The sequence below is a fragment of the Fukomys damarensis genome, unplaced genomic scaffold (genome assembly GCF_012274545.1).
Source record: "Fukomys damarensis isolate Sample0158 unplaced genomic scaffold, DMR_v1.0_HiC HiC_scaffold_27, whole genome shotgun sequence".
Taxonomy (NCBI): Eukaryota; Metazoa; Chordata; class Mammalia; order Rodentia; family Bathyergidae; genus Fukomys; species Fukomys damarensis.
Genome location: NW_022900939.1, coordinates 47,485,840 through 47,499,872, shown reverse-complemented (window position 1 = coordinate 47,499,872; position 14,033 = coordinate 47,485,840). Strand labels below are relative to the sequence as shown.

The window sequence follows — 14,033 nt, the reverse complement described above, 5'->3', positions numbered from 1 at the left end:
TATGACGGTAACCGTCACTTTGGCAGCAACAAGAAAGAAGATGTTATGATGTTGACCGTGTCTGTCCTAGTGCTGCCGCTGAAATTCCCACCTCTTCAGAGACCTTAGTCTGGTACAAACTTGGCTGGGTTAGTATCACTGTGAGGTGTCAGAAGTGAATTTGAGGCACTGAATGTTAGACCACAGTAGTCTGTAAGGAAGCAGGGGTAAGTTGTGTTATTTTATTCAAGGGTAGTGTCCTCACGAGAGGGGAAGGAGGCAGAGGAGCGTTTAGCAAAGAGGCTGAACCTGTGTGGGAGGGGGGTTGGTTAGTAGAGGAGAAAGTGAAAAGCATTTTGGAATGAGTTAGCTGAGGAAATGCGCAGACAAGTGAGTCAGGCAGATGAAGGTCAGGGCTGAGATGCACGCGCTGACTTATGGGAGCAGTGGCAGTTTTACAGAGGGGTTTCTCCTTTGGGTACCTGCTGAAGACAAGGGTGAAAGACACAGACGGAAGTAAGTGAACAAAAGATCAAGAACTCTGGCATAATGTTATTGCAGCACTTACTTCAGGAGGCTGCCAGGCCTTTAGTCTCCTTCTGGTGTAGAATAATAACAGTGCTGTACTCCAGGCTGTCCCTTCCCTGTTATTTGTTACTTTGAATTTAATCAGTTGTCTTTTGTAATACATTTTTACATTTGATCTCCAGAATAGATCTAAGTTTCTGTAAATTATATTTTCTTTCTTTTTTCAATGTTTTTATTGAGTTTATTAGTACTTTTTAAGTATACAGAACAGTTACGTTCATCACTGGGACCTTGTACCTTTACATGACAGGTCTTGGTTCTCATTTTTTTCCCCGTTCCCCTGCCCTCCGTTCACCCTCTCAACCCTCCCCTGTTTACAAAGACTTTGTTTCCATTTTTTTCCTTTTCTCATATTTTTTCTTTTCCCTTATTTCCTTTCCCCCTACCCTTCCTACTTCTCCTATACCTTTAGCCCTTTTCTTCCTATTTCACATTATCATTATACAATTTGAATCTTATTTACACTTTTAGTTTTTTACACCAGAGAAGCTATTCAGTATTTACATATGTGTGACTTATTAATTTTACTTGAATATGGCCTCAATGTGCATCCATTTTCCTATGAATGACTGTAGTTTCTCATTCTTTATGGCCAAGTAATACTCCATTTTATAGAAAAACCACATCTTTATCCATTCTCCAGTTGATGGGCAATTGGGCTGTTTGCAACTTTTAGCTATTACACACTGTGCTGCTATAAACATGGGTGCACATATATATATATGTATGTGTATATGTATGTGTGGCATGATTCTTTTTTTTTTATGATTCTTTTAATTCTTTTTTTTTGGTACGGGGGTTTGAACTTGGGATTTTGCACTTGTAAGGCAGGCTGCAGCACCACTGAGCTAAATCCCCAGCCCTCTTTTAATACTTTTGGAAAGATACCCAGCAGAGGAATAGCTGGGTCAAATGGAACCTCTAATTCTAGTTCTTTGAAGTATCTCCATACTGATTTCTACAGTGATTGCACCAGTCTGCACTCCCACCAACAACGGAGAAGGGTTCCATTCTCCCCAAATCCCACAAACATTTGGTATTAGTTGATTTCTTGGTAGCAGCCATTCTTTCTGGGGTGAGGTGGAATCTCAGTGTTGTTTTCACCTGCATCTCTTGAATGACCAGTGATGTGGAACATTTTTTCATATATTTATTTGCTGCTTTTACTTTTTTGTCTGAGAAATGTCTGTTCATTTCAGATGCCCATTTTTGAATCGGGTCTTTATATTTGAGGGATCTGATTTTTTGAGTTCTTTATACAGTCTAGATAATAGTCCTTTGAGGAGCAGCTGGTAAAAATTTTTTCCCACATTGTAGGTCGACTCTTATCTCTGTTGGTGGTTTCTCTTGCAGTGCAGCTTTTTAATGAGATGAGATCCCAGTTGTTTATTCTTTGTGCTAGTTCCTGTGCCACTGAGGATTTGTTCATAAAGTCTTTTCCTATGCTAGTGTCTTTGAGAGTTCTGCCTAACATCTTCCTGCAAGTTTAGTTTCTGTTTTAATATTTAGATCTTTAATCCACTTGGATTTTAGTTTAGTGCATGGTGAAAGATAAGGGTCTAGTTTTAATCTTTGGCAGGTTGAAATCCAGATTTTCCAACACAATTTATTAAAGAGGCTTTCTTCCAGTGAGGATGGTTGGCTCCTTTGTCAAAGATGAGGGGGCTGAGTACGTCTGGAGTTGTTTTTGTATCTTCCAATCTGTTCCACTGATCCTCAGGTCTGTTTTTTTGCCAGTACCATGCTGTTTTTATGACAATGGCTTTGTAGTACAGTTTCCAATTGGGGATTGTGATACGCCCTGTCATGTCTCTGTTGCCTAGAATGGCTTTTGATGTTCTAAATCTGTTCTGGTTCCAAATGAATTTTTTTTTTTTAGTTCTGTGAAATATACTATTGAGATTTCAATTGGGATTGCATTGAATCTGTATAGCAGTTTTAGTATTATGACCATTTTCACTATGTTGATTCTTCCTCCTCAGGAGCAAGGGTCTATCTTTCCATCTTCTTATATCCTCTTCACTCTCTTTTTTCAGAGTGCTGTAGTTTTCAGTGTAGAGGTCTTTTGCTTCCTTCATTAGATTGATTCCTAGATACTTCATTTTTGGGGATGCTATTGTGAAAGGAATTGTTTCTCTAAATTCTCTCTCAGTGATTCTGTTTTTTGTGTACAAGAAGGCTTTTGATTTCTGAGTGTTGACCTTGTATCCAGCTACTCTACTGAAAGTGTCAATTAAGTCTAGAAGTCTTGTAAATGATATTTTCTTAATATTTCTTTCTAATTTTGCTTAATGCTCCAGCATCATTTATTAATAATGTTTTGCTCACTTGTGTTACTTTTTATATTATTGTATTATTGGCAGTTTTCTAGGCCGTATCAGCCTAGGAGTCATTTGGCCCATAAACTGGAGAGAAGAGTTGAAGAGAGAAAGGGAAAGACAGAGATAGATAGTTAACAAATGTAGGTATAATGACTCCTTTTCCATGTCCCACATGGGTTTCCTAATTTCCAGGGCCCCTGAGGTGGCATCAGACTCTTCTCCATCTTGCTTGGTGACGCTGTAAGCCTAAGCTAGAGCCATCACCGTGGTAGTGCCATTGGTGACTTTTCATCTCTCTTTGGCTAGTTATTTGAGCAGTCACTGAGCTGGGCTCTAGAAATTAGCTCCTGGCATAAATCGCCTCCTTCTCTCTCTCTTCTCAGTAAGTGTAATCTTGTTGGTTCAGCCTGTCTCTACTTTGTGTATGTAAGCATCAGGCCAGGTGATTTCTGACTCTTGGCTTTCTCCCTGCTTGCCTCCAATAGACTCAGGAATGTGCTTTTTCTAGGACTGAGAACATTCAGGCCTCACAAAGCTCCTGCTCTTCTTCAGTTGCATACTGGAAACTTGGCTTTTTCCTCTTGGAAGTAGATGATTCTTTCAGATGGCATTGTTAGTAGTCAGCTTGTTTCCTTTTCTTAGCTTTTGTTAGGTTTTAAAACACTATAGTCAGTTTACAAGGTAGCATTTTACTTTTGTTTGTATTACCTGTGTGCATGGTACCTGGCTCACCTTAAGAGCTAAAGGAATTTTTGCTGAATGAGGCAGAGTGGAATGCATATCACATAAGTCTAGTCAGACCATAAGGTTCTGACATGTATCTGATCCTATGGCTATTTTGATTTATTTAGAAGACTTTTAAGAAGATTTCTTTATAAATTATCCATTTAAAAAAAAAGGATTTTTTTGGTTGTTATTGAGAAGAATTGTGCTTGAGTAATTAGTCCTTCCTTTTTAGTAGAAGTTTTGCTGTATTCCAAACATACCTGTGCTATTGATCAGCTCAGCAGTGTCATTGAGATCAACATTCTAAGTAGAATGTCATGATGGATATTAAATTATCACTCATTTTCTAGTATTTAATGCTTTGGATGATTACAAATGATAAATTTATGAGGTACCGTAACATTCTGTCAGTTTTAGTTATTTACCACAGCTACACAGTGATAATTATTTCTTCTCCTTTTCTTATTGTGTGTTTGCTAAAGATTTTCCAGTTAAAAATTTTCTTATGATTTTTTTAGGTTTCAGCTAATACATTAAACTTTACTATGCATTGCTATCTTTTTAAAAAATTAATTTTATTGGTACATTTAACGTATACAGTGTAATGACATTCATCGTTGGAAACTTGCACCTTTGCATAATCCATCTTGGTTCTTGTTTTTTCCCCATTCCCCTGCTCTTCAACCTCTGCACCCCTCCCTATCTACAAAGCTGTTGTTTCCATTTTTCTTTTTCATATTAATTCCATTTCCCTCTTTCTTTTTCCCTACCCCTCCCACTTCCCCTTTACACCCTATTTCATATTATCAATTATACCTTTTAGTCCTTATTTACACTTTCATTTTCTCACACTAGAGAAATTATTTGGTATTTACACGTGTGTGACTTACTAATTTCACTTAAGAGTATCATCTCAATGTGAGTTCATTTAGCTATAAATGTCTAGTTTCTCATTCTTTATGGCTGAGTAGTACTCCATTTTATAAAAAAAAACCCAGATTTTCTTTATGCGGTGCTTCTGGAAGGGTGGACTCTGCTAGATCCTTTCCTCATGGTTCTTTAAGCAAGGTGGTTGAACTTTATTATACTCAATGGTCCAGGACTTCAACCAAGTCAAGCAGCCTTTGAGAGGTCTGTCAGTCCTCCCAGGCAGTAGGCCTTGCACCTGTCACTGTGCCTTCTCAGAGCAGTCAGGCCAGCCAAGTGCAAGTGTGGAGGTAGGTGGGTGATGGGGAGCTCGCGCACTCAGGAGCAGAAATGTCTGATAGTGTGTAGCTCTTTTTGGTCCCTACACTAAGATTAATAATATTAGGTCAGTGCATCTGGGAAACAAACTTCTCTTTATAGATCACCAATGTAGAACCTGTATTATTGGGAGTAATAATAGCAGTATTAAAAAGGTGTGATATTTGCTTATAATGTTTGCTTCACACATTTAAAAATTTATTGTAAAAATAATTCATAACTGCTTCATTATATATCAGATGTTTTAAATGGTTGTCCAGTTAATGATTCATTTTAAGTATAGTTTCAATATTGTTGGAATTAGAATTGTACCTTTTCACTTGCTAGTACTTCAAGAAAAAAAGGCCATACTTAAAATCATTTACTTACATCTATTCACTCCATGTCCCTTTCCACAGAGCTGAAGGCAAGTTGCAATCAGACACGTAATGTATATGTGCCAAGGCAGAATGACACATAATGACAATCTGTGTAGAGGTAAGCTGAGTATTGCCAGTAGTGCCATCTGCTCAGTGCCTAAACCCTGAAACCCAGGAAGTTCTCCCACCCTTCATCTGCAGTTCGTCAGTCTTTGCATCTAAAATGTATCTGAAAGCATCCACTTCTGTTCTTCATCATACCTTTATACCTTCATCGTACCTGGTGCCCTTGATCCTAGCATTGCACCATGAATCAATCCCAGCATCACACACTCTAGATCCAGCCACCTCTGGAAAAGTCCCACCCTTGACTCTATGAGCCTTTGGGGGGCCATCTAGACACAAGCCACAACAGTAGGGTTTTAGGAAGAATGAATGAATCTTAATAAAATAATGAAGGGCTAGAAAAAATGGTGGCTTTTCTCATAATTTTTCTTTTCCCTTCTTACCTTTCTCCTACCCCTCCCACTTCCCCTACTCCTTTAGATCTTTTCTTCCTATTACACAGTATCAATTATACATTTTGAGAGCAGAACTAGACATGGTGGTGCACACCTATAATCCCAGCACTTTTTTTTTTTTTGGTACTGGGATCGATCTCGGGCCCTTGTGCTTGTGAGGCAGGTGGCAGAACCACTGAGCCAAATCTCCAGCCCTCAATTATACCTTTTGATCCTTATTTATACTTTTAGTTTTTCATACCAGAGAAACTATTCAATATTTACACATGTGTGTCCTATTGATTGATTTCACTTAAGAGTATGGCCTCAATGTGCATCCACTTCCCTATAAATGTCTCTAGTTTCTTGTTCTTTATGGCTGAGTAGTACTCCGTTTAAAAAGAAAAAAAACCCACATCTTCTTTTTCCAGTCTCCGGTTGATGGGCAGTTGGGCTGTTTCCAAGTTTTTAGCTATTACATACTGTGCCGCTGTAAACATGGGTGAGCATATATTGCTGTGGTAGGATTCTTTTAATTCTTTTGCATTTCTAAAGCAAAAGACTAACAGTGCTTGTGCAAATTAAGTCTCTTGTCACTAAAGTATTCTGTTGTGTGGCAGCTGAACTAATGTGTGCTTCCCTGATGTTCATTTGGTCAGCAGTTCATTGCTTAGAAATTACTGTGGTTTTTTTAATACAAATATTTTAAATTAGGGAAAGAAGAAAAATTGTGTTATATTAAGTGAAGTATTAAGTTATATTGTGTATTGATGTGGAATTTGTTTAGCTAGCTCCTAAAATATCGTTAGGGCAAACATTTGTATGTTCAAAGATACTAATACCAATTTCTTAGTTGCTATAATAAATGATTGTAAAAGGGCCAGGGCAAGTTAATGTACTTGGCTTCAGTATCAGTTTTGCCAGATCCAGTCAGAATTGTCTTGGCAAAAAATAATACAGTGGACCCTTGACTTACTATCTCCATGGGTTCCCGAAGGCTGGTAGTAACTGAGTCAGTACAACTGAGATCTGAATGTTTATCAGGGTACATGCTGTGGCTAACAAAGAGGCAGATGAACCTTCTGTTAACCTGATTAACTCAAGTTGTTCGTATGTCAGGCTGGACGTAACTTGAGGATCCACTGTACACACAACCAGTTATTCTTGTTAATAGGTGAGCACTGGCATATGGATTAAATTTCATTTAATTTCAAATAAATAAGTGTTCATTAAGAAAATTTAAATTGGATACATAGTCACTTAAAAAGTAATGAAAGATCGTTGTGAAGATGTGAAGATAGGCTTTTTTGGTTGTATCTCCCTGATCATTTTTCTCATCAATTGCTATTTGAAGATTACATATTGGTTCAAATATTGGTCCTAAAATATAAATACCTCCTCTCAGTTTCTGCAGTGTGTGTCTGGTTCTATATTTGAGTTACAAAGACTTTCCTGTATGGAATGCCAAATGAGAGCTAGTCGATTACATAGAGAAGTTACTGTCCACAGAGATTTATGTAAACAGAGCAAATACTGAGGCAGAATAATCTGATGTTTGTCCCTGGAGAAATATTTGCTATTGCTAAACCTGCATTTAAATACTCTGGACGGAGTGTTGAGTATATGTAATTTGTGCTTTGACATCCTTTTAAATTTTACTTGTAAGATTCCTCAGGGCATGTAGTTATATTTTCAGTTTCTGTATCTTTATTTTGTTCATACCAGAAAGAACTGAAGTGAAAATTTTCAGTTGATGATCTTGTCTTTCATTGCTTTTGATGCTACATGTTTGCTCCACTTTCCTGCAAAGTGATATTTCTTAATTTTTTTATATGGAGGCCACATGGTGTAGCATGTAGTACTTTGGTTGATAATCTAGTTTAATTTGTACTTATGAAAATTAGCTGTAAAATATTATATAATATTTTATCTACCTTGTAGGGCTATGATTAAATGATTTATGCAAGAATAGCAACTAGCAGGTGATATGTATGGATCTCAACTGTCACTGATTTTTAAAAATTTGATACATATTCACTTAAAAAGTTTTTTTTTTTTTTTTCGTACCGGGGATTGAACTCGGGTCCTTGCACTTGGCAAGGCAGGCCACTGAAACCGCTGAGCTAAATACCCGTCCCTTCACTTAAAAAGTAATGAAAGACCATTGTGAAGATGTGAAGATAGCTTTTTTGGTTGTATCTCCCTGATCATTTTGGAAATTTAATTTCCATCATTGATTTTTGAATAATCTGCAGATTGACACACCTCAACAGCCCCTTTGGCTTAGTTACTTTCTCATTGGTAAGACACACTGCATCCAGAATAACTTTTTTTTTTCTTTAAAGGTAGGATTTTTGCCCCTAAAAAACTAGTTTTCTATAGTAACGGTTAGGAATGTGGTCTTAGGCTCACTAGATGTGGAAAAATGTGAAAATCATTAGGTAAGTAAGTCAAAAGTAGTGATTCTATAATGTTAGTGTACTACTTACTGTACTTAAGCTGGTAACCAGTGTCTTTAATTTTAAAGTAATAGAACAAAATTTTAAAAATATGCAATAAAGAGACCAACAGTTGCAAATTTAAAAATACCATTTATAACAACATCCAAAATATGAAATAGCGAAGGGATTCACATAATATATAAAAATATAAAAGAAAAATAAAATATGTTATCCCTTCACTTAGAAAATTATATTTTGGTGTGGACTTTTTCTCATAAATGAATTTAAACACACAGTGTATACTCTTTAAGGATTGATTGATTGATTGATTTTTTGGTACCGGGTGTCGAACTCGGGCCCTTGTTCTTGCAAGGCAGGCAGCAGAACCACTGAGCCAAATCCCCGGTACTTTAAGGATTTATTTTAATTGTCCTTGATCTAATTGTAATAATTTACCTTCATGTAGTAGTGTTTCATGGTATCTATGACAGTAATTATAAATCTCCTTAATTTTAATAGGAATTTTGTTGGCTGCATGATATTTCATAATGTTCATACTCTTAGTTCTCTTTTTGACCTTTTAAAAATAAGTAAGTGTCATAAATGTGAAGAGAACTGAGAGCAAACAAAACCATGTAGTTGAGTATTAAGTGAGTGTTAACCTGTCATCCAGGGCAGGAAATGAAGCATTGCTGCCCTTGAAACCTCTCCTTGTGCCTGCTGTTCCCCTCGGTCTCCTAAAGGGAATCACTCATCTGGCTTCATGGCAGATCGTTTCCTTATTATTTCCCCCAAGCAGTATTTCCTTATTAAAACAAAGCTTTATGTATGTTGAATAATTCAGTATGTTTTTTTCTGTATTTTCAGCTTAATATGTTTGTAAGATTTATGCACACAATATGGAATTATGGATTTTTTTCAGAAAGGTTTTATAGTTTGTGTATTCCTTCCATTGCTTTCATTATATTTAATTTTTAGACAATAGTTTTGATTTTGTTGTAAATAATAGCTTTAAAAGGCCTATTACTGGATTTTGCTGTTGGTGTATAGAAATATAATTTCCTTTTCTATATTTCAATTCAGAAATCTTGCATAATTTGACCAGTAGTTTGAATAATTTAAATGTTCTTTTGTATTCTTCTGGATTTCTAGGAATCCTAATCATAATCTGTGGCTAATGACCATTTGTATCTTTTCCAGGCCCAGAGGCCCCTGGGGCCTTTCTGGGCCTCAGCTGTCGAATTTGTTTGCCTACCTGCCATCAAGAATACCATAAAAATGGAAAGATGAGTTTATTTACAATTTGGCCAAACTGGAAGTGTCATGCCTGGCCTGAAAGGAAATCCTCTGAGCAAACGCAGAGCCTTCAGCAAGCAAGGGGCTACTCTGAGTAAACAGAACAGATGGCCATAAAGAAAATTTAGGGTGAAATACCCATCTCCTCAGTACCAGAGTCCAGTGTTATATGTACACACACTTGGTTGATTGTCCTTGGACCCTTAGTCTTAAACATTCCAGATCATAGCCTTCCTTCTAAAAACCCACATAAACTGAATTTCCCTCCCAGCTAGCTGCTGAAATTTGCCCCAGATTTCAGTCCCTCTTCGCACCAGACAGGAATAAAGCTTTTTCGTATACAAAGCCTGTGTCCGAATGGCCTCTCGCTTACCATTTGTAACATTGGTGCTGGAAACCCGGAATAGCGTCTCCTTGGAGGATTGCACACTCTGTCTCGAATACCCTACTGATGCCGCACAGCAGCATAGGTCTCTGACTTTGCTGCAGCACTGTAGGCAGCTCCCCAGCTCCTGCCATTTCAGCAGCACCTCCTAGCCACCTCTGCCTGTTTTCCATGCCCGTGCATCTCCCTTTCTTCCCTCTCTGAGCTGTCTTTACCCTCCTCCCCCCAAGACCCACCCTCTCTTCACCTTAGCTTCTCGCTCGCTCTCCCCTCACCCACCAGGATAGAGAGATGTCTGTCCTGCTTTTCTGTGCCATTTTCACAGAAAAATCTCCAGGGAAAGACAGGTCTTTCCTTTGTGGAGTGACCAGTCAGGGTGAGGACCTTCTTGATCACTCACCCATGGTCATGTTCATTCACAGTCTGGGTCACAGCTGGAGACACTGCTGTTTGACCTGTCACTGCGTGACAGATCCTCTGTCTGCTCCACTGGGAAATTTTCGTTCTTCTATTCCTCCTGCCTCTCCTCGCTGTCTCCTGGCAGCTTCCCTTGCCCCTGCAACCATAGCCACTCCCTCTCCTTCCCCAGAGGTTTCTGCCAACTTGATCCTGCTGCTCCTAGTCAGTTTACAGTGTTGTCCCTGCCTCCCAGTTCCTGTTCAGTGAGATAACAGGAAGGAAAAACAAAAAAAATCAAAGGTGTCCCTGACTGGAGGTGCCCCTGCCAGGGCCCTGCTTCAGATGCCACCAGAATGGTCTTTGAGCTAGCAAAGTCTCAGGAGTAAAATGTAGACAAAATTTCTACCAAAGCATAACACACATGGTCTGAAGTCCAACTGCCGACGGAATTGTGTGCCGAGCTGAAACCTCCTGAGCCTGGTCTTTACCGCCTGTATTTTTTATTGTATTTTGATCTGAGCTCTGACCAGAATTTCTCACTAAGTTCAGCTTACAGCATTCTAGGGCTTCTCCAGCCAGCATCTCCAAACCTTTTCAAACTTGTCCCACAGAGCATTCCCAAAGGTTTTGAAGTCACATGGTTAGATAGGGCAACAGTTCCATTCCTTTCTTGGTCGCTTTCTCCTCACTGGGACACAGTACCCAATGCCCGTAATTTAAAGGGGAGGTTGCTTTGGCTCGAAGTTACAGTCCAGGCTCAGCTGGCTCAAGGGCATGGCAGACGGAGGGGCACAGTGGTGTGCTGACATCATAGCGGTCATTACTCAGAGAAAGGAGGAGCTAGCAAGAGAAATAAACCTTTTGGGTCACCCGCCCCGGTAACAAGCCTCTTCAGCCAGACCCCACCTCCTAAGAGCAAGTCAGCTGTTCTGACTCCCGTGATTCCATGACCTGACCTTCCAAAGCCCTGCCTGTGAGCACATGAGACCTCTGGGATCATTCCTGATCTAAACCACAACAGTCCTCCTAGGTCTCAAAATAGTTCTCCTCATAACTTTCCAAATGCAGTTCCTACGTGCAAAGAAAAGAAAGTACACACTGAAAAGACTCCATGAATGAGAACCGTGTAGGCACCATTAAAAAGAAGTGTAAGTGTAGCCAGAAGGTTAAAATGGATCTTTGTATGACTGCTGCAGCTTCCTCATGGGAGAGCAGCAACCTCCACCCTCAGCCCTGCACCACGGGGTACTCATCAAAACCTGATTTTCAACACTTTTCTGGACTCTCTGCCTTTTGTCTCCCCCTTCTATAAATGGACTTCGCTGGTAGGGGGAGTACTAGTGGGCCTCCCAATTTGGTGAAATTGTGAATAAACTCATTTTACCTTTTTTTTTTTTGAAGTACTGTGGATTGAACTCAGGGCCTTGAGCTTGCAAGGCAGGCGCAGTGCCCCTGAGCTAGATCCCTGGCCCCCTTTGTCCATATTTTAGTACTCTCAGTGGAGGAAGAACAAGTACAGTTTCACATAATATAGATCAGCAAATTAAACTGGCTTCATACAATAAAATTTAAGGTGATTAAGCATCACATTCGTCCATCATCTTAAGACGTCCTAAAGTCAGTCATTTGTATAAAAGAAACTCATGTAATATTTAAGTAACGGTTTTAGGAAAGCATATTTTGCTGAGCTGTAAAGTTCTGTTTATGAAGGCTATTTTATTTATTTATTTTTTGGTACCAGGGATTGAACTCAGGACCTTGTGCTTGCAAGGTGGGTGTGGTGCCACTTGAGCTAAATAAAGGGTGGCCCAATAAAGGCTATTTTCTTTTTCCTTTCTTGTTTTTTTTTTTTTTTTTTTTTTAGACAGGGTCTCACTAGGTTGTTGAGACTGACCTGGAACTCACTATGTAGCTTAGGCTTGTCTCGAATTTACAGCGATCCTCCTGCCTCAGCCTCCCGAGTGCTGGGATTACAGGCATGTGCCACCATGCCCGGCTCTAAAGGCTATTTTAAATACAATACATAGCTGCAACTTGTCAGGCCTCTTTTTATACTACTTTATGTTTCTCTGCTCTTTTTCTTTTGATGTACATTTTCAGAAACAGTAAAAATTTGAAAGAATATTGAATTTAGATTTTCTTCCATATTTTGTCTTCATTAGTGATGATAATGATTCATTAATCATGTTAGGAATGATTTGAGGTGTCAGGATATTGACTTTTTTATACGAGTATAGAATGTACACTAGCACAGGAAACATTTTATGGAAGCTGAATACAGATTTAATGTTTCCAAATAAAATATTTCCTTTTAGATAAGTGATGAAGAGAAGAATCATCGAGAACAGGAGATTATTGCCTCATCAGTAAGTTTAAGTGGGGCTCAGTTGGAACTGGAATCGGTGTATAAGGTATGTAAATATTTAAAATATTTTCTGGGATTTGTTACGTTTGTTACATTGAGGTTCATGTGCATATTTAACCAATTCACTGGTGTAGCCCTCATCACCACAGCTGCTGCCTACCCTGTGCAGTTCACCTGTGCCAATGTTCAGTGCTCCTCTTGGCCCTTCCAGACACAGACTCCTTCCTGGTCCCGCTGGGGCTCAGACCCATTCAGGCCTTCTGTTAAAGGAGTGGGCTTGGGTGGAGATGTAGCTCCATGGCAGAGTGCTTGCCTAACATGTGCAAGGCCTGCATTGGCTCTCCAGCACTGAAATAATAAACAAAACCAAAATGAAATACTCAACGAATGTGCTCCCTCTTTGCTTGGGCTCTCATACCTGGCGTAGGGCTGACCCCTGCAGGCATCCTCACCTGTTTGGCACAACATCATGATTGAATCACTTCCTTTGCTGCTCTGGGGTTCTGACACCCTGCTTTGAACTTCTTCCTCTCATGGTTTGCCTGGATCCCATGTGGGCTTTGACCTGCAAGCCTGCCTGCTCTCTCGTGGGAGTGCTTCTTTCCCCTGCTCAGAGTTAGCTTCCTTTGTGCTGGACCATCTCGGCTTCCCCACCTCTCAGTGTAGTTACTTTGTATTGAGCCCACCAGATGGCTTTTAGAATGATAGTCCTGAAGGGGAGGAGGAGAGAGCTGAGATTCCATTTAAAATTCGGTAACTGCCGCCCCACAATTCCCTTTGAAAGTAGGTGCTGGTCGTCATTGGTGAGTGCCGGTAGTTTAAAATTCTGCCTCCACATTAGCTCCTAATTCCAGCTTCCCTATTTCTACCAGTTGGACCATCATTCCAGTCAGCCTTTCAAGCTTAGAGTACGAGAATCAGTATTTATTCCTCCCGTATCATACATCTCCTATTACTCTGCCTTCACGTCATCTTTTTGCTTCTACTTGGGCATTTTTAATTCCACTGTAATCATCCCAATAAGCTAGACTCATAGAGTAGTATAGCTAAAGAACCTGTAAGGATCATTTAGCTCATTCATCTGTTCGTTCTCTCTCCTAGTTTTTGAATCCAGCTGCTGAAGTTTATTATTTATTAAATAATAGAGGCATTTATTAAATTTACTAAGTCGTAAATCCTACTGAGTAGCAGACTGCACTGGACTAAAATTCTTGTTTCCAAACTTGCATCTGCTTTCTTGGCTATATTACCACACTAAACTCTTTTACCTGTTCTTCCTGTATGTCCTGTTGATCCATCTGTTTGGTCCATGGCACTACTCTGTAGAGCTGTTGGGCTTTCCATGTGTGTGTCTTTTGCTGTTCTCTCCTAAGAGATGAACTCCTTGAGGGCAAAGACTATTGTAGCCATAGAAATGAGTGCATTTATA

The 14,033-nt window shown here is 39.4% G+C and overlaps 1 protein-coding gene across 9 annotated transcripts in view; it reads left to right on the top strand.

Annotated features, from left to right (window-relative positions):
- Prim2 (DNA primase subunit 2) overlaps positions 1-14,033 on the top strand; it is a 240,738-nt gene that overhangs the window by 29,936 nt on the left and 196,769 nt on the right. For 8 of the 9 annotated variants that reach the window (XM_033756654.1, XM_010617877.2, XM_010617876.2 and 5 more), the window contains exon 6: positions 12,555-12,650. The exons of the other annotated variant lie outside the window; for it this stretch is intronic. In XM_033756654.1, the coding sequence (XP_033612545.1) occupies positions 12,555-12,650 (96 nt within the window). The remainder of the gene's footprint in view (positions 1-12,554; positions 12,651-14,033) is intronic. 9 annotated transcript variants of the gene reach the window in all.